Source organism: Arachis hypogaea, chromosome 5, assembly GCF_003086295.3.
Source record: "Arachis hypogaea cultivar Tifrunner chromosome 5, arahy.Tifrunner.gnm2.J5K5, whole genome shotgun sequence".
Taxonomy (NCBI): domain Eukaryota; kingdom Viridiplantae; phylum Streptophyta; class Magnoliopsida; order Fabales; family Fabaceae; genus Arachis; species Arachis hypogaea.
In genome coordinates, this window is record NC_092040.1 from 108,034,918 (window position 1) to 108,054,108 (window position 19,191).

General features: G+C 35.9%; 2 protein-coding genes across 2 annotated transcripts; both read left to right on the plus strand.

Moving 5' to 3' along the window:
* The first annotated feature begins 1,525 nt into the window (after positions 1-1,525).
* LOC114927790 (uncharacterized) lies at positions 1,526-2,455 on the plus strand. Its single transcript, XM_029298754.1, has one exon. It carries the CDS (start codon positions 1,526-1,528, stop codon positions 2,453-2,455), a length of 930 nt encoding a protein of 309 aa, XP_029154587.1.
* Positions 2,456-5,504: 3,049 nt separating this feature from the next.
* On the plus strand, positions 5,505-7,681 carry LOC112802595 (small ribosomal subunit protein mS80 (rPPR6)). Its single transcript, XM_025845862.3, has 2 exons — positions 5,505-7,533; positions 7,611-7,681. The coding sequence occupies exon 1, from the start codon at positions 5,820-5,822 to the stop codon at positions 7,512-7,514; it is 1,695 nt and encodes a 564-aa protein (XP_025701647.1). The 5' UTR covers positions 5,505-5,819; the 3' UTR covers positions 7,515-7,533; positions 7,611-7,681.
* Positions 7,682-19,191: the final 11,510 nt, after the last annotated feature.

Below are 19,191 nucleotides of genomic sequence, written 5' to 3' on the forward strand. Positions count from 1 at the left end.
TTTTTTAAAAAGTTTATTTAGTATTTAGTTTAATATAAATAAAAATTCAGTCTAACCTAAATATTAATGATTTCTAATATCTAAAAAGTAAGTAACAATATTAAAAAATTTTTGAAAAGATATTATTACTAATATTTTTTAATTAAATAAAATTCTTTAAATCCCATAAAGTGAAGTTTTTTTTTTCTTCTTGTGAGCGCCCTTCTTGATTCATTTGGTATTAATTCTCTTTGTTTTAACTACTACAATTGAGAAATCTTTTTCAACTATGAATATTGTCAAGAATAACTCAGAAATAAAATGAAAGATGAATTTCTTGCTATTTGTCTTTTAATTATATTGAAAAGAAAATTACTAAAAAATTTGACACAAATTCTATTATCGATGAATTTTATGATACGAAGAATCGACCACTTCGTTAATAAAAAAATATACACATATTTTTTGTACTTTAAAATATATTCTCTATCAGTATATTTTTACAATACATTTTATATTATATAATTTTTTGCATAATTTTTTAATATTATATATATTATTGACCCTCCATAATAATATTTCTGGATCCGTCCTTGTTATTGGCACTTGGCACTTGGCACTTTTCTACAAAATATTCAACGAAGTCAGGTGGAGAGCATACATTGAGGTGAACTAATAGCAAGAGGTAGATATTTAGTTATATTTTATGTTGCCTTTGTTGCATGTTTGATGTTATATTCTTTGGATTTTTTTTATCTTTGTGTTTTCTTCGTTTACATGTTATTTAGATGTAGTTATGTGTGTTGATAGATGGTTTTTGTAAGTCGCTCACCTTTTTTGTTGGGACCTTTGTAAGTTTGAAATATAAAAAAAATGCTTACAAAATTGTATAAAAATTTTATTTTTAAATTTTTTTTGAAAAAAATATTTAATATTTAATATTTTTATCATATTTTTAAATATTTTACGAGTTTATTTATTATTTGTATATTTTAAAGTTATTTTTATCAATGACCTAAACTTTTAGCTACATTGTTTTTTTTTTTGGCGTACAACTTTTAGCTACATTTTGATACTCCGATATTTTTATTTATTCTTGTCCAGCTGGCCATTTACTGGCAAATTGTCTGATTTGCACTGTACTTGGGCTAGGCCCATCCCAGAACCTTCTCTTCTTACATCCCAAACTGATTGCCAAGACACAGGAGGCACGGTTGTGCTGGAAACCCCTCTAGAGGCCTTTTTGAATCCAAAGCCCCCTGATCCAGAAAACCCAACCTTCTCTGGCTCAGAATTGGATGTCATCATGGCTGAAGGAACAGCAGCGATGCTAGAATGGGAGACAAAAGAGGCCCCTGGGGGAGAGGCCAGGATTATTGCTTAATGGGCCTTGGTGCCTAGAGTCCACTCTTCTTTGATTAGGCCTTTTATTTTATTTTTTATTTCCTATCCAAAGATAATCATTTTTTGTTGGAATGCCAGAGGGGCTGCTAGCCCAAAATTTGTTAGAGCTCTGAAGAACTATGTATCTCAGTACAAGCCTGATATGGTTGCTATCTTAGAAACAAGATGCAAGGGAGCGGTGGCAGAAAAATCTATAAAGCAATCGGGGTTCAATTTCAAGATGGTGGTTGATGCTCAAGGGTTTTCCGGAGGTATCTGGTTGCTTTGGAAAAATCCCAATCTCCGAGTTCAAGAAATAAGTAGGCATAATCAGGCTTTACATGTCCAAGTCCTAGAGGAAGGGAAGAAGTGGGAGCTCACTATAGTGTATGCGAATCCCCAAATCAATCTCCGTAGAGAGGTGCAGAGTTATATTAAAGATTTAGCCTCCTCAATCCAAAGCCCTTGGCTAATTTGTGGTGATTTCAATGAAATAAGTGATCCTAGCGAAAAAAAGGGGGGAGCCTTGTGTGATACGAACCAAATTCATCGTTTCAAAGAATGGGTGGATGCTTGCAACCTTATTGACTTAGGGTATCATGGAACTCGATTCACTTGGAGAGGACCGATCTGGCAAAATGGTGATAGAATCTTTAAGCGTTTGGACAGAGCCTACTGCAATGTGGAATGGAATCTGACTTTCCATAGTGCTGCGGTGGAAACCCTTCCTAGGGTGAAGTCGGACCACCATCCGATTTTAATCAGAACTTTTTCTACATCGAACAACCCCAAGATTCGACCTTTTCGCTTTGAATTCATGTGGATGCAGCATGAGGATTTTAACTCCTTTATAAGAGAAAATTGGCAATCGGATTCCCCCCTTAACTTGAATATCCAATCCTTTGTTACCAAAATAAAAAAGTGGAACCAACAGGTGTTTGGACATATCTTCCAGCAAAAGAAGCAAATTCTTGCCAGACTCAGGGGCATTCAGAATTCTCCCAGGTATGGTAAAAGTGACTATCTTGACAATCTGGAGGCAGAGTTGAGTGAAGAGCTGGAAACTATCCTTGAGAAAGAGCATGTGTTTTAGTTGCAAAAATCCAGGGAAAATTGGTTGGTGGAAGGGGATCGCAACACTCGCTACTTCCATATGCGAACTATGATTAGAAGGCGCAGGAACAGAATCCTCAAACTCAGAGGTTCCAATGGGGAGTGGATAGAAGATGATGATAACTTGAGGTCTCACGTTTGTCAATATTTCCGCAATCTTTTTACTGAATCGGAAATTTATAGAAGTGGTACCATCAACACCGAGCACTTCTATCCAAAATTGAACAATATCAATATCAGTAAATTGAGGTCCTTTGTAACCGAAGAAGAAATTGAAATGGCTCTCTTCTCAATGGGTTCTCTCAAAGCCCCTGGAGATGATGGCCTTCCAGCTGGTTTTTACAAGGAAAATTGGTCCATAGTGGGGAAAAGCCTCAAGGAGTATGTTCGGAGGTGTTGGCATAGCCCGGAGCTAATTCAAGAGATAAACAATACTCTGCTGGCCCTCGTGCCAAAAATTGAATACCCTGAATTTGTTTCTCAGTTCAGGCCCATTGCTTTGTGCAATGTCTCTTACAAGGTCATAACAAAGATCATAGCAAATAGAATTAAGCCTTTGCTTGATGGTCGTATATCGCCTGCTCAGACCAGCTTCATACCAGGGAGAATGATTCAACATAACATAATAGTGGCGCAAGAAATTGTTCATTCTATGAGGAAAATCAGAGCTGGAAATGGGTACATGGCTATCAAAATTGACCTTGAAAAGGCCTATGACAGGTTAAGTTGGTCCTTCATTAAGAAATCTCTCCAAGACTTTTCGTTGCCACCTGAGATTACTAACATTATTATGAGGTGTGTAAATACCTCTAGTTTCCAAATTTTGTGGAATGGTGAGCTTACAGAAAAGTTCCTCCCTTCTTGTGGTATTCGTCAAGGGGATCCCCTCTCTCCTTATATTTTTGTTATTTGCCTGGATCGGTTGTCTCATATGATCGAGGACATGGTCACGAATGGATATTGGAAACCGTTTAGAGTCGGGAGAAATGGCCCTATTGTCTCGCATCTCATGTTCGCGGATGACATAATGCTGTTTGCGGAAGCCTCCAAGCATCAGATGGAAAACATAATGGAATGCTTGAATAAATTTAGCAAGGCCTCTGGACAGATTATAGATGCTCAAAAAACTCAGATCTACTTCTCGAAGAAAGTAGGAGAAAGCACTAGAAAGGAAATCACCTCTTACTCGGGGTTTAATGAAACCAGAGAAATTGGTCGATATCTAGGAGCTTATATAATTGATGGTCATGGTAGGAGGAGAGGTTATAACCATATTTTGGAGAAAGTCAAAGGCAAACTACAAGGTTGGAAACAGAAATGTCTATCAATGGCTGGTAGGGTGACTTTGGCTCAATCAGCAATCAGCCCAGTGGCCTACTTTTCTATGAAACATAATAGAATCCCTATATCTATCTGTAATGAAATAGAGAAGGCTCAACGAGCCTTTATTTGGGGATCAAATGACTCTAACAGGAAGGCTCATCTCATAGGCTGGCAGACTTTGTGCCTCCCAAAAACTATGGGTGGTCTTGGAATGAAAAACTTAAATACCATGAACACGGCTTTCTTAGCTAAGATCTGCTGGGAGTTGATCGACAAGCCAGACGATCTTTGGGCATCCTTAATCTGGGCCAAATATGACCTCGACAAAAACCCGTATCTGACTCATCGAACGGCGAACTGTTCTAGTCTTTGGAAGAACCTTGCTCCCATGTGGCCGTTCATAAAGGAGAATACTATACACAGAATTGGCAATGGTTTGAATACGCTATTTTGGAGGGATGTTTGGCTTGACATGGACCAGCCTCTTATAGAGCTTGCTCTCCCTACCTCGGATGTTGGAAACACTGAGGTTAAAGTTCGAGAATTGACCAATGACCATGGTGACTGGAACCTAGATAAACGCAAGCATCTATTGCCTAATGACTGCATTTTTCGTATAGAAGCTGCTCCCCCTCCTAGGAGTTCGGATCCTCCAGACTCGCTTGCTTGGAAGGTGACGCCTGATGGAAGATTCTCTGTGAGTTCAGCCTACCAACTCATATCCAAGGCTTCCCAGCAGCAGGCTTCCCCACAGCACATCTTGGTTTGGGATAAGATTTGGGCCTGGAAAGGACCTCAGCGCGTGAAAATGTTCCTTTGGCAAGCCACTCATAATAGAATTATCACCAAGGAGAAGAGACACAAATGGTATGGATCAGACCCAAGGTGCCACCTCTGTCGACATAAAGTGGAGGATACCTTGCATGTTCTGAGGGATTGTGATGGAGCTCTGCCTATCTGGAAAAAATTGATCAAACCAGGGAAACTACAAATTTTTCTTCAACTCCCCTTGGTTGAGTGGGTCAATGCCTGCCTATCCTCTAATTGGGGAATACATATGAACACTCAGTGGAGAGATGTCTTCCCAATAACATGTTGGAAGCTTTGGAACTGGCGGAATATGGAGATTTTTCAACCCCCTTTCAAGAGACCTCCATCGGGGCACCTCATCATTCAAGATTATGTGGCTTATGTCCGTAAAGCCTTTGATAGAGGTAGTCCAGGGACTCAAAATAGAACCAAGAGCGAGGGTCAGCTCAAATGGCAGGCTCCCATGAAGAATTGGATTAAGGTGAATACAGACGGTGTTGCTAAGAGTACTAACGGTCACTCAGGCTGTGGAGGACTACTTAGAAATAGTGATGGTTACTGGATCATGGGATTCACCAGACGGCTTGGTAATTGTGCAGCGTTTCTGGCCGAGCTATAGGGTCTGTACATAGGCATGGAAATGACGTGGACATTGGGGTTCAGGAAAGTGTGGTTTGAATGTGATTCCAAGGCAGTTATCACTGCCATTCAGAGCCATAAAGAGTGGCGCAACTCTAGCTCTGTTTTATACTCCCGCATCCATGAATATATGAAGAGGGATTGGGATATTCGAATCTCCCATGTCTATAGGGAAGCCAATGGTTGTGCAGATTGGTTGGCTAATTTCAGCATCAATCAGGAGGCTTCCACCCAAATATGGAACACCCCCCGCTGCTCTTATGAGTATGCTATCTTGTGATGCTTCAAGGGTTTTTCAACCCGAATCTTTAGTTTCCTCTTAGTTTGTTTTTCTTGGGCCTTAGGCCCCGTTGTAAACCAAAAAAAAAAAATAAATAAGAAGCCACAAGTTCTCTAACAAAAAAAAAAAGAAGCCACGTATTCGCCAAAAATAAAGAAACCAAATTAAAAATATTATGTCCCCCAACCAAAAATTTTGAACAATGTCGCAGTCGCAGCATCCTAAAACCCCGAAAGCCGCTGCATCTGAAGAGTGAAGAAGAAGAAGGAGGAGGAAGAAAGAAGAGAAAGAGATGTCATCGTGGAGATTGATCCTCGCAAGAAATGCTGCTGCACGCAACTGCATCATTGCGTCGCGAATCCCTAACTTCCCTCTCTCGCAATCTTGCATACCCAGCCAACCTCCATTAAAACCCCAACCAACTCCTCCCTCCTCCACCGCCTCTCCCCGTTCCGTTTCCCGTTTCTTCCTTCCCAATGACTTCCGTTTCTTCTCTCCTAAAACAGACATCACCTTCGACGACGACCCTCCGCAAAACGACGCCGTTCCGCTCTGGAATGAGACTGAACCACAAGAAGCCGCATTAGAAGAAGGAGAAGGACAACTAGAAATAGAAGAAGAGATTCACGAGATCAACGACGAGAGATTAGAATCCCTGCGGGTTCTTCTACAAAGTAATGACGACAGGTCGTTTGAGTCATCTCTTAACGACATGTGTTTAGCTCTGGATCATAACTCCGTCGCCAGAATAATTGAAATCCCGTCCGTTTCGGGCGAGAATCTCGTTAGGTTTTTTAACTGGGCCCGGAACGACAAGTCGTTTAAGGTATCCCCCTCTGTGTTGGAAACAGTGGTGTCAAAGGTGTGCCAAGGTATGAAGAAGAAAGAGATATACTCTCTGTGGGATTTGGTTCGGCATATTGGTGAAGAAGAGAAGGGTGTGCTGAACGTAGGGATTCTCAACGAGTTGATATCGTCGCTGTCGAAATTGGGGAAAGGAAAGGCTGCACTCGAGGTCTTTGATAAATTGGAGGATTTCGAAATTGTACCGAATGCTGACAGTTATTACTTCACGGTCGAAGCTCTTTGCCGGCGGAAAGCTTTCGATTTGGCTTGGTCCGTGTGTCGAAAGATGATTGATTCACAGATGGTGCTGGAAGATGTAGAGAAAATTGGTAGCATGGTGTCTTGGTTTTGTAAGGGGAAAATGGCCAGAGAAGCACATGAAGTGTATATGGCAATGGAAGAGAAAAGGAAGCAGTTACCTTTGTCTTGTATTAGCTTCTTGGTTGCCAAATTGTGTCAAGAGAATGAGACTGTTGGATTGGCTTTGAAGGTGTTGGCGGATATACAAGGAGAGAGGAGGCACCGTGCGATAAAGCCTTTTTCCGCAGTGGTTAGAGCTTTGTGTAGGATTAAGGATCTTGATGCAGCAAAGAAGTTGGTGTTGGAAATGATTGCAGATGGTCCACCTCCTGGAAATGCTGTTTTCAACTTTGTGATTACTGGATATTGCAAAGTTGGGGAAATGGGACAAGCTGTGGAAATGATGAAGCTCTTGGAGAGTAGGGGTTTGAAGCCGGATCTGTACGCTTATGCTGTTCTTATGAGTGGCTATTCAAATGGTGGTGAGATGGAAGAATCTAGGAAAATATTGGAAGAGGCTAAAAAGAAGCATCCTAAGTTAACCCCTGTGATGTATCACACACTAGTTCGTGGATATTGTAAGTTGGAACAGTTTGATAAGGCTTTGGAGTTGTTGACTGAGATGAAGGATTTTGGCGTCCGCCCTAGTGCAGATGAATACGAGAAGCTGATCCAGTCGCTATGTTTGAAGGCTTTGGATTGGGAAATGGCGGAAAAACTACAGGAGGAAATGAAAGAGAATGGGTTGCATCTCAAGGGTATCACTAGGGCCTTGATTAGGGCCGTCAAGGAGATGGAAAACGAAGTTTTGGAGGCTGGAAACTCTGGTTCAGCAGCATAATCGTTGGCGCTTTTTTGAGGTAGCATGAAACAATGTCTAATATTTGTAATTCTTTTCTTATTAGCAATTTCCTCATCACATGTTGTGTGGCAGCAGGTTGCAATCTTAATGCAAAAAAACAATTCAGAGCATAAAAGTTCAGAAGTAATGGTTGGTAGTGAACTGAATTTGATGTGTTAACTTTACTTGCATGGCCATTTTCAAGCAGGTGCTTAGTTTCCTATGCTTCCGTTCCTTGTTTCATCACCATAATGATGTAAAAAATTGGAAACTAACATTTTACGGCCAACAATTTTCCGACATTTATCTTTCCTTTTAAATTTCCCCTTCTTTCTCTTAACATTTGTATCCACTACCTGGCTGATTGTTAGTTAAAAAAAAGTTGGTTACCTAAACTGTTATTTTTGTTTCCCTTATACACGATATAATTGTGTTTTAAAAGATGCTTGACATCTTGAACTATTTCATTTGTGTGTGATTTACTACAGTTGAATAATACAATTATCTGAATTCTTTTTTTAATCCTTAACACTGAATTTTTTATTTCTATAGTAATTTCACTCCAAATTTTCAGAACTTAGGAATGCACCCTAGTTTAGGCTTATATCCCAAGTACAAAATATGAGTATCTCCTTCCCGTAGAAGTGTATTCGGTTACTAAGATAGGAAAATAAATTGCTGCATGAATAGCTTTTGGAAACAAAGGATAGAAATGGTTTCATAACAAGGAAGGCAGGGAGGAATATGGTGCTGTATTGATGCTAAATTATATTGAAATGGAAATTGAATGTTTCAACTTCCAAATTCCAACTACTATTTGTATTTAAAACTGTAGAGGTTATGCCAATTGTGTCTAAAACTTGAAATATTATTTGCTTTAGATAACGAGTGTTTTCAATAGATGCTGCTTTGTAGTTTCTTTTAAAATGACTAGTATGTTTCTTTTTTAGTTTATGTTTTTTGAGGACTCTGATTCTAAGTTTCTGGTTTGAATTTTGAATATGTCTATTTGAGGATTCATGTTTAAATAAAGTCGGAAAATTACGAAGGATTAAGATGATGAAGTATTTTTCTTGAGTTGCTAACTAGAGATCTTGTTAGTTTGTTGAATGGCTTCCAATATTCTTAATGAAATTATTATATATATGTTACATACTAACAACAAAACTAAGATGGAATAGGAATTTGGTAGGGGATAGACAGCCTGCTACTTGTTACTAGGATCTGATTCCGCAAGTGAAAAAATTAATTGACCCGTGATTAGTACAATAATTATCCAAGTCTATAATCTTGCAAGCGAGTAATACATAGCTATTTCTCATATTTTAGAAAGTTGAAATGGTGGTGTGTTGTTGCCTGTTTGTCTCATTGTCAAATTTCAATAGTGTTCTTGTTATTGCCGGCATTAACTGCTATAGCTATACTATACTTGACTTCTGACCAAAAAAATAAAATAAAAAAGATGTTAAGTTTTTTATTTTCTGTAATAGTCCTATTTGTAAAGCTATCTGTACTTGCTATAGCTATACTAGGTTTATATACACGTTTTGTGTAAAGCTATCTCTCTATGGTGTATTCAAGGGAGAGTATAAGTGATGAATTCTTGGGATTGAAAAGGAAACATGTCTTGTATTGACAGAAAGTCAGTAACCATTCCTCAATATTAATATCAATACGGAAGGTGGGATTCGAGTGCTGCCTCTTCGTTTTCTCTCTGTCTTTGGGTATCTTCGATGATTATATTAGGTGCAGTATAAATATTAGGTGTTGGAGTTTTGTTTTCCTACCTTTTATCTTTGCTGTTGAATATCAGATTAGATCTGTTTTGATATAGTTTCTCTCTTTAGATATCTGATTCTGTTGGATCTCCTAGTATTAAGGGATCTGATTCTATCATATCTCCTAGTATTAAGGGATTTTATTTCTGTACCTCTGTATATATATATATATATTGACGCTGAGAGATGATTCTCTCAAGGAATTCATCCAAAACACAATCCTTGTCTCACTCCATTCGTATATTTCAAGTTGGTATCAGAGCGGGTTCCGACCCGGCTCTGATTTCTATTTGTTTTTCTTCTTTTTCGGCTGCAATCTCTCAGCCGTGTTCCCTTTTCTCACCAGCTGACACTATCAGCTGTGTCTCTTCGTCAGAAACTGTTTTTCCGGCCAAAACCTTGTCAAACATCTGACCCACTCCGAAGCAACCCCAGAATCAGAAGCGGAAAGCCAAGTTCGGCCTGTCCCCAAAATTTCTCCGCTGCCCAGGCTTTTTCCGGCCCTCGTTTCCCTTCTGCAGGTGTTTTCCGGCCGTTTCTGAGTGTCTGCCATCATGTCTTCTGAGGTAACCTCCGACACCAACTCCAATGGTGGTAAATCGGTTGTTCTAACATCTGTCGTTTCTGGAACAGCTACAATGACCTCTGAAAAATTGATGGGTGCCAAAAATTACCTTTCTTGGGCTGATTCTGTGGAACTTTGGTTCATGGGCCAAGGCTATGAAGACCACCTTACTAAATCTGTTGATGATGTTCGCGCCGCTGACAAAACCACTTGGAAGAAGATTGATGCCCAGCTATGTAACCTTATGTGGCAGACCATTGATCCACCAAAGCTGACTATGTTTCGGGCTTACAAAACTTGTAAAAAGGTGTGGGATCCTACTAAAGCTTTATACACTAATAACATCGCAAGACTTTACCAGGTTGCTAAGAAGCTGTGTAGTTTACAGCTTCAAGGAACTGATATGGAATCGTATGTTGCGGCTGTGGAAGCTGTCAAGGAAGAGTTTTCGACTCTCCTTTCCTATGTGTCTAATGCTGATGACCATCATGCTCAACAGGGAAAGCTGTTTTTGGTACTTACGTTACTTGGGTTGCCAGCTGAACTTGAATCTCTTCGGCAACAAATATTGGGCACCTCACCCGTTCCTTCCCTTCAAGACGTATTTGCACGACTCTTGCAATTCGGCCCCTCTCTTGAGACCCATACTTTCGACCAAACTGCATTGGCATCCCAATCTTCTTCTCAAGTGTCTTTTCAAGTGCCCACTCGCGGTGGCCGTGGGGGTCGTGGTAATGGTCGTGGTAATCGTACTCGCCTTAGTTGTACCCATTGCCATAGGATTGGTCATACTCAGGATAAATGTTATGCTCTCCATGGTCGTCCTACCAAGGTAGCTAATGTTGTTCAAACTAATGAGCCATCTGACATTCACTCCGCCGCACAACCACAAGGGATATTTGTCTCTGGCAATGATTATGATGAGTTTCTCAAGTACCAGGCTTCAAAGCAGGCATCTACTCCATTGGTGTATCTACAGGTCTAGAATCCAACATTCTAGTTTCTTCAAGAATATCCAGAGCATATTTTCTCTGAGATACAGATCCCAGCATTAGATTGTGCCACTTCAATTCCTAGGAAATATTTTAACTTTCCTATATCCTTAGTCTGAAAGTGATCAAACAAGTGCTATTCTAACTGCATGTTATTTAATTAATCGTATGCCTTCTTCTGTTTTGCAAAATCAAGTTCCTCACTCCATTTTATTTCCTCATGAACACATTTTTTCTCTTCCATTACGAGTCTTTGGTTATACTTGTTTCATCCATGATCTTACCCCAGACAATGACAAATTAACTGCTCGCTCTATCAAATATGTTTTCTTAGGGTACACTCGATTTCAAAAGGGTTATCGTTGTTATTCTCCAGCTCTTAATCGTTTCTTCGTGTCTGCCGATGTCACTTTTCTTGAGAATACTCCTTTTTTCTCTGCACCCGACATCACTTCACCTTCCATTACGAAGGTGCTTCCTGTTCCTTACTTAGATGGGCCTTCTATTCCCACAAAGCCTCTCCAGGTTTATCATCGCCGCCCACGACCTGCAGTCCAAGATAACTCATCTCCTGAACCCGTGGTTGAACCGTCCTTGGATCCTTCTTCGGGAGTTAGCAGTAGTCCTCCTATTGTTCTCAGACAAGGTACTCGTTCCACCCGTAATCCTAATCCTATTTATAATTTTCTTAGTTACCATCGTTTATCATCTTCGCACTATGCTTTTACCTCCTCTTTGTCTTCTGTTTCTATACCCAAAACAACAGCAGAAGCTCTTTCACATCCAAGGTGGCGCCAGGCTATGATTGAGGAGATGTCTGCCTTACATTCTACTGGTACTTGGGATCTTGTTCCATTGCCACCGGGCAAATCTACTGTGGGTTGTCGTTGGATCTATACTGTTAAGGTCGGCTCAGACGGAACCATTGATCGATTAAAAGCCCGCATTGTGGCTAAGGGCTACACTCAAATCTTTGGTTTGGACTATGGTGATACCTTCTCTCCTGTTGCAAAGATGGCCTCTGTTCGTCTTTTTCTTTCTATGGCTGCCATTCGCCATTGGCCTCTCCATCAACTTGATATTAAAAATGCTTTCTTACATGGTGATCTCGAGGAGGAAGTATACATGGAGCAACCTCCCGGGTTTGTTGCTCAAGGGGAGTCTTCCGGCTTAGTATGTCATTTACACCGATCTTTATATGGCTTGAAACAATCCCCTCGAGCTTGGTTTGGTCGCTTTAGAGCTGTTATTTCTAAATTTGGCATGATTCAGAGTGAAGCAGATCATTCAGTTTTCTTCCGTCATTCTTCCTCCATGACCTCCATATATCTGGTTGTTTATGTGGATGATATTGTCATTACTGGAGATGATCATGAGGGAATCACTCAGTTAAAACAGCATTTGTTTGATCACTTTCAGACTAAGGATATGTGGAAGTTAAAATATTTCCTAGGAATTGAAGTGGCACAATCTAATGCTGGGATTTGTATCTCACAGAGAAAATATGCTCTGGATATTCTTGAAGAAACTAGAATGTTGGATTCTAGACCTGTAGATACACCAATGGATCCCAACACAAAACTTAGTCCAGATCAAGGAGAACCTATTGCAGATCCTGGCAGATATCGCAGATTAATTGGCCGATTGAATTATTTGACAGTCACTCGGCCAGATATTTCATTTGCCACAAGTATCCTAAGTCAGTTTCTTGACTCCCCATGGGATAGTCATTGGGACGCAGCTGTTAGAGTCCTTAGATATATCAAAGGTGCTCCAGGAAAAGGTTTGTTGTATGAAGATAAAGGACATAACCAGATTATTGGGTATACTGATGCAGATTGGGCAGGATCTCCATCTGATAGACGTTCTACATCTGGTTATTGTGTTTTTATTGGTGGAAACTTGATATCTTGGAAGAGTAAGAAGTAAAATGTTGTAGCAAGATCTAGTGCGGAAGCTGAATATAGAGCTATGGCACTTGCCACATGTAAACTTATATGGTTGAAGCAATTAGTTAAGGAACTTAAGTTTTGTGAGCCGAGTAAGATGGAACTGGTGTGCGATAATCAAGCTGCCTTACATATTGCTTCCAACCCTGTGTTTCATGAACGAACCAAGCACATAGAGATTGATTGCCATTTCATAAGGGAGAAGTTGCAAAGTGGAGAAATAGTAACAGCCTTTGTCAACTCCAACGATCAACTTGCAGATATTTTCACCAAAGCTCTCCGGGGTCCTCGGATACAATACATATGTAAAAAGCTTGGTGCATATGATTTATATGCTCCAGCTTGAGGGGGAGTGTTGAATATCAGATTAGATCTGTTTTGATATAGTTTCCCTCTTTAGATATCTGATTCTATTGGATCTCCTAGTATTAAGGGATCTGATTCTATCATATCTCCTAGTATTAAGGGATTTTATTTCTGTACCTATATATATATATATATATATATATATATATATATTGATGCTGAGAGATGATTCTCTCAAGAAATTCATCCAAAACACAATCCTTGTCTCACTCCATTCATATATTTCAAGTTTTGCTATATCAGGATACTTGATGTATTCACTCCCCCATCTCAAAGGATCAAGTTTTGTTTTCAATGATAAAAAAAAATGTGAAATGCATGTTGTGTTTCTTTCAATTAGCTAGAACATCCTGTGTTATTTTTCTATTTGTTAAATTAGACCTTTAGTTATTTAAATTCAGGCAGTGTCTAGTCCCTGGGTAATGTCTGGTATACTACCCTCTCCTATTAACGTCTTTTGCATCCCAGTGAATCTGATATGTCTATTAGGTTAATTTGTGTACAATGCTTAACGTAGATGCGATGTGTCCAACTGTTTCAATAACTTGGTAGGATTTCTATTGCACCCGAGTGAATGGCTATTATTAGGTTAAAATTCATAGCCCTTTTTTTTTTGTCGGGTTTAACACGGTTTTTTTTTGTGTTCAAGAGATTTAGAATGTACTTTTGTCAACAATTCGCAAGAACATTTTTTAGTGGCGTATCCTTTTTATGCTCAGATTATATGCTACACTTCACTAATTGAAAAAAGAGTAAAGTATCGTTTTTGTCTTCAACGTTTGGGGTAAATTTCAAAGTTGTTCTTAATGTTTCAATGTTCTTAATGTTTTAACAGTGGGACAAAATTGAGACGATTTTAAAACGTTCGGAATTTAAATAGGACAAAAATATTGGAAAAAAAATGATACATAGAAATAATTTTTAATTTTATTTTTTAATAATATTAATTTTTTACTATACATAGTATTCAATTATTTTTTAATCACATCTAAATAAATTATATTTAATCACATTACTTTCATTTTAAATAAATTTATTTTTTGTAATTTTACACTTAAAGTAATGTAACTTTTTTATAAATAAATAAACTTTACACTTTCATTCTAAATAAATAATGTAATGTGATTAGAATAAAAGTGTAAAATTATAAAAAAAAGAATTATAAGTAATGTGAATAAGTAATGAAAATAAAATTATATTATTTAAAATGAAAGTATAAAATTTATTTATTTATAAAAAAATTACATTACTTTAAGTGTAAAATAATAAAAAAAATTAAGTTATTTAGATTTTGTATTAATGGTAAAATAATAAAAAAAATTAATTACATTACGTTGTGAATGCATATGTATTTCTAGATTTTGTATTAATGATTTTGGACTTTTTTGTAGATGAATGAAATGCCGAATATTTTGTTTCATCACGGGGGCAATTTAAAAAAAAATGAAGGGAGATTGGTATATTCTCCAGATAATAAGACTTGTCTAGGCGATGTTGACGTGGAAACTCTAGATGTCTTCTCTGTGAGAAACTATCACAAGAAGCTTGGATATAGCATATACAACACTGCTGGTAGCATGTTCTAGGGAGTAGCCTTGAGAAAGGTTTGGGAAATTTAAATTTTAAATAGTGACAATTGAGTTAAGAGATTTGGTCATTTGTGATAAAAAGAACAAGGAGTGGTTAATGTATATTATGCGCATGTTGTGTCAATTCCATAAGTATTAAAAAGTAAAGAGATTGTGGTGTATTTGGATGATGAAGGTGAACTGAAGGGTCTAGGTAGATACTGAATATGGCCAAGAATACTACATCAAATAGATCAAAGGCTCCTAAAAATTTCCTCTCCCATCTCCCAAATCCCTAAATATTACTCCTGAAGCTTTGGTTGTTTCAATTTTCTATTTGATGTCTTAGTTATACGAAGATTAATTAAAATGTTAATTATAATGTGACGTTGGATACCATGAATAAACAGAATTTCAGCAATTTCAAATTTTCATTCCTAATTTCATTCTTTACTCGCATGTTCTCACACTTTAACCAAGTGTATTAACCAATTGTACAACCCACTCACGCATTACAATATATCACTGTCAAGAATACTAGCATTACAGACACAATAAGTACTAACAAGTGGAGAATCAATTTTTAACTCCTAAGTCCTAACATCAGTTTCTAACCTCCAAAGTATCCACACAAAGTTTATCTTCAATTGATCATTCTCACTAATAGAATCTGATTTTTCAGCCACTTTATCTTGCCCAATATTCGTCCACACAAACAGCACACACCACCTCTTCTGACTTGATTGAAATCAACCAAAGCCAATTGCCCATGCAACATAGCAATCAGGGGAAGAAGACAAAAATTAACATAATCCTATTTTTATAACTCACATTGTAATTAGGACATCTAAAAAATGGCTTATTTAGATTCGAATTTGTCTCAACCTATTGGAGAATCGTATGGTAGCTACAACTACACCATTCGGACACTTATGCAATCTTGCTGCAGTTTTGCATCCTCCCCAGTACCCATTGAAAGGTGAGCAAATTGAACTCCCAATTGTCGTGCTCCCATCTCCTAGCATGGCTTCACAACAAGAAATTTCAAACGAAGAACAATATTGGAGTCAAAGGAAGAAGACTAAAATAGCAAATGGGAATGAATAAATCAGGGGTTTTAGGGATATAAAAGGGGGAGCTAGCCAAAAGGGGTCAACCGAGTGTTACATCATCACTATGTTTGCTTATTCAACGCCAGAAAGGGTTTTAGGGACCACTATGGTGACTAAAGCTTAATCTATGAAAACCATTGTAATGAAATTGGAATTTGAGAGATAAAGAGTGTGTTTGGTTTGCGATTTTTTTTTATTTTACAAAATCTAAAAAACAGAAAACATTAAAAATAAAAACAGAATATAAAAATGCTAACCAAATGCATTCTAAATTGATGAAAGTTATGAATCTCAACAACTACTGTTAAAAATGGGGATCGATTCCATACTTCCCTAATGTTTGGAGTTTTAAAACTCCTTTGCATTAATTTAAATAATTAAAAAAATAAAAAAAAGAAAGACGTGTATTTTTAATTAATCTTTAAATATATTTTAAACTTAATCCTCAAAAGTAATAATTTTATCGTTCTAAATTCAAATATAAATTTTTAATATTTAAAATAATCAAACAACTTTAATTTTAAAAGAACATTATTTTATTTTAAAAATTAACTAATATTATAGGTTACTTTTTTAAAATTAAATCATATTTTTAATTCAAATTAAATAATTTTAATTTTAAATTATATTTTAGTCTTTTAAAATTAACTGCAAAAAAAAATTCTTATTTTATTAGTTTTTTTACCTTTTATTTTTATTTTTATTATAATAGTTCAATATCAATTTTAAAATAAAATAGTACAAAACGAAAATAATAAAACAAAAATTTTTAATCCAAACAAATTTTAAATAAAAAATTATAAAATTATTTTTTTATTGCTACAGTTTTTAATTTTAACTCACTACAACTTTAAATAAAAAAATTAATTCTAACTTAAAATGAATTTGAGACAAAAGAAAATGTAAAATAAATTTTAATAACCCAATATTAAAATATTATTGAATGTATTCTAAAATAAAACAAAAACCAATAAAAAAATGTTTTTCTCTCTCTTCGCATTTAAGAACCTTTACAATTTTAAATGCTAACTTTAGTCTTATTTTTACTCATGGAGTTTTAAAACTCCATTTATCTATGGAATACCTAATTGCGTCCCATTCAACAATGCACCACCATCTTTTAACAAGATTTTGCATGCAATCTTATAAGTCACGTGTCCAACAAGCATCAAATACTAAAATCAGGTATAGTATATATTATTTTAAGACACTTGAAGTTTATAAAAACACAAATACTTTATTTTGTGTTAGATGAATAAAAAAATTATGTATTTTTATTTTAAGCTATTAAGAATGCTATTTAAAAAAACATCTAAATATAATTTTCAACTCTAGTTATTTTTTAAAGTTCAAATATCAAACATAATTTTATATATTAATATATGAGTAATTACTTAAATCAGTTCCTGAAATTTTTATAATCAGACATTTTAGTCTTTTAGGTTTCAAAATACATAAAACAGTTCTTAACGTTTACTTCCATTAGACAATACAGTCTCCTCTATTAGTTATTAATGGTAACTGTTTACGCGAAATATTAATTCGTATATGTAGTCGTTAAATGTCTACGTGTTCGATCTGAACAAATTAGTCCATAAGATGAAATACAAAGCAGTCACAAAAGATTTTAAAAAATCTCAAAACGGTCCTTAAAAAATTTTTAAAATTCTAAAATAGTTTTTTCAAATTATTTATATATAATTATTTTAAAATTAATAAATTTTAACTTCTAAAACTTTTAATCAATTTATCTCAAATTTGATTTTTTTTTTTGTGACTCTCAAATTTGATTATTTATATATACAAAAAAATTATATATTTTTAAAATAAATTACAATTAATTTGAAAAGACACTATTTTTTAAAAAAAATTAAAATAAATGAACCCATATTTATTTTTGAAAATGCAAGATTTAATTTAATTTAATTTGTAGGTACCATATTCTATGATCATTCTCTAATGATGAAGAAGAGAACGAACTAATGTTGTTTGGAGAGGTAGAAGAACTCTCATTTAACATAAATTTTTTTTTACATAAACAGTTCAAAATATTTGTGCAAATGCTTACAAAAGGTAAGACTTTGGAGCTTGCATGTAATGCAAACCAAATTATCTATGAAATTAAATTTGTATGTTTTGGTCAATAACAAAGTCAATATGAATGATTCACAAACGAATCCTGCTAGAGAGTCAATAAAAAATCTTGACAATGTGTACAATGGGCTGGTTATTTAGTCTAATAGAGATAAATAATAAAAATCACTTCATAGATTATCTAAATTCAAAAACTCTCGTTCAATTATTTCACATCAAATTTCAAATTTCAAATTTTTAAAATATCCAAGTAGTTATTTTAAAAAAATAACAATCTGAAATCCTAATTTACTAAAGCATTTCATTCCAATACTCTCTTCTTTTTCAACCGGCGGCCACTCCCACCTTTATCAATAATCATCCCATGGCTTGCCACACGACACTCACCCTTAGTAAAAATAACCATCCACTTAAAGATGAAAATAATCATCCACATACCTAATGAATTGAACATCTAACATAATTTAATTATATATAACTAAACTCAATCTAAGCAAAATAATTATCTATATAAAAATTAAAATAACTATCCGCATACCTACTAAAATGACCATCCTAAATTGACCATTAAAATAGAAGAAGAAGATGAATAAACGGAAGAAACAATTATGATCATCCAACAATTTAATTTTTATTAGAAAAAAAAAGAAAAAATGTATAATTTGACACATGAATCTTATGATATGATGTAACCATAAAACTGGAGAAACAAAAAATAGAAAAAAAAATTTTGAACATATGAGGAGACATGAGTGAGAATCAAAAGTAAGCAATTGAGTATTTGATTTGATATTGTCTTCAAGCACGCGTACGTTACATGTACCATACTCATACAGTTAATTCAAACAGCGGTGTCGTTGAGCTTTTGGCGGCATATGCGAAAACCCGTGGCAGTATCAACTGGAGTCTGCAGCAGCGTCGGCGGCACGGTTATGTGAGGGGAAAGAAAGGTGTAAGTAACAGATGGAGGGTGACGGCTCTGCTAGGGTTTGGGTGTAGAGATCATATGTAGTGTGAATGAATTTAACTACTAATCTTAATTTTTTAAATTTCAAAATCTGAATTTAAATAATTAATTAAAAATCTAATTTTTAATTTTTAAAATACCTTTCTTTTTAAGTTCATTGTACATATTGTACACTAAAATTACTGGCTTCCTATACTTTTTCTTTACAAAATTTCAAAGTGAAGCTTCTAATATTTTATAACACTTGAAGAATAAATGTCTTGATAAATTCAAGCGTTCTGTTCAT

Excerpts from the sequence above, each read along its gene's own strand:
- LOC114927790 (XM_029298754.1), top strand. The coding sequence starts at position 1,526 with ATGGTTGCTATCTTAGAAACAAGATGCAAGGGAGCGGTGGCAGAAAAA.
- LOC112802595 (XM_025845862.3), top strand. The coding sequence starts at position 5,820 with ATGTCATCGTGGAGATTGATCCTCGCAAGAAATGCTGCTGCACGCAAC.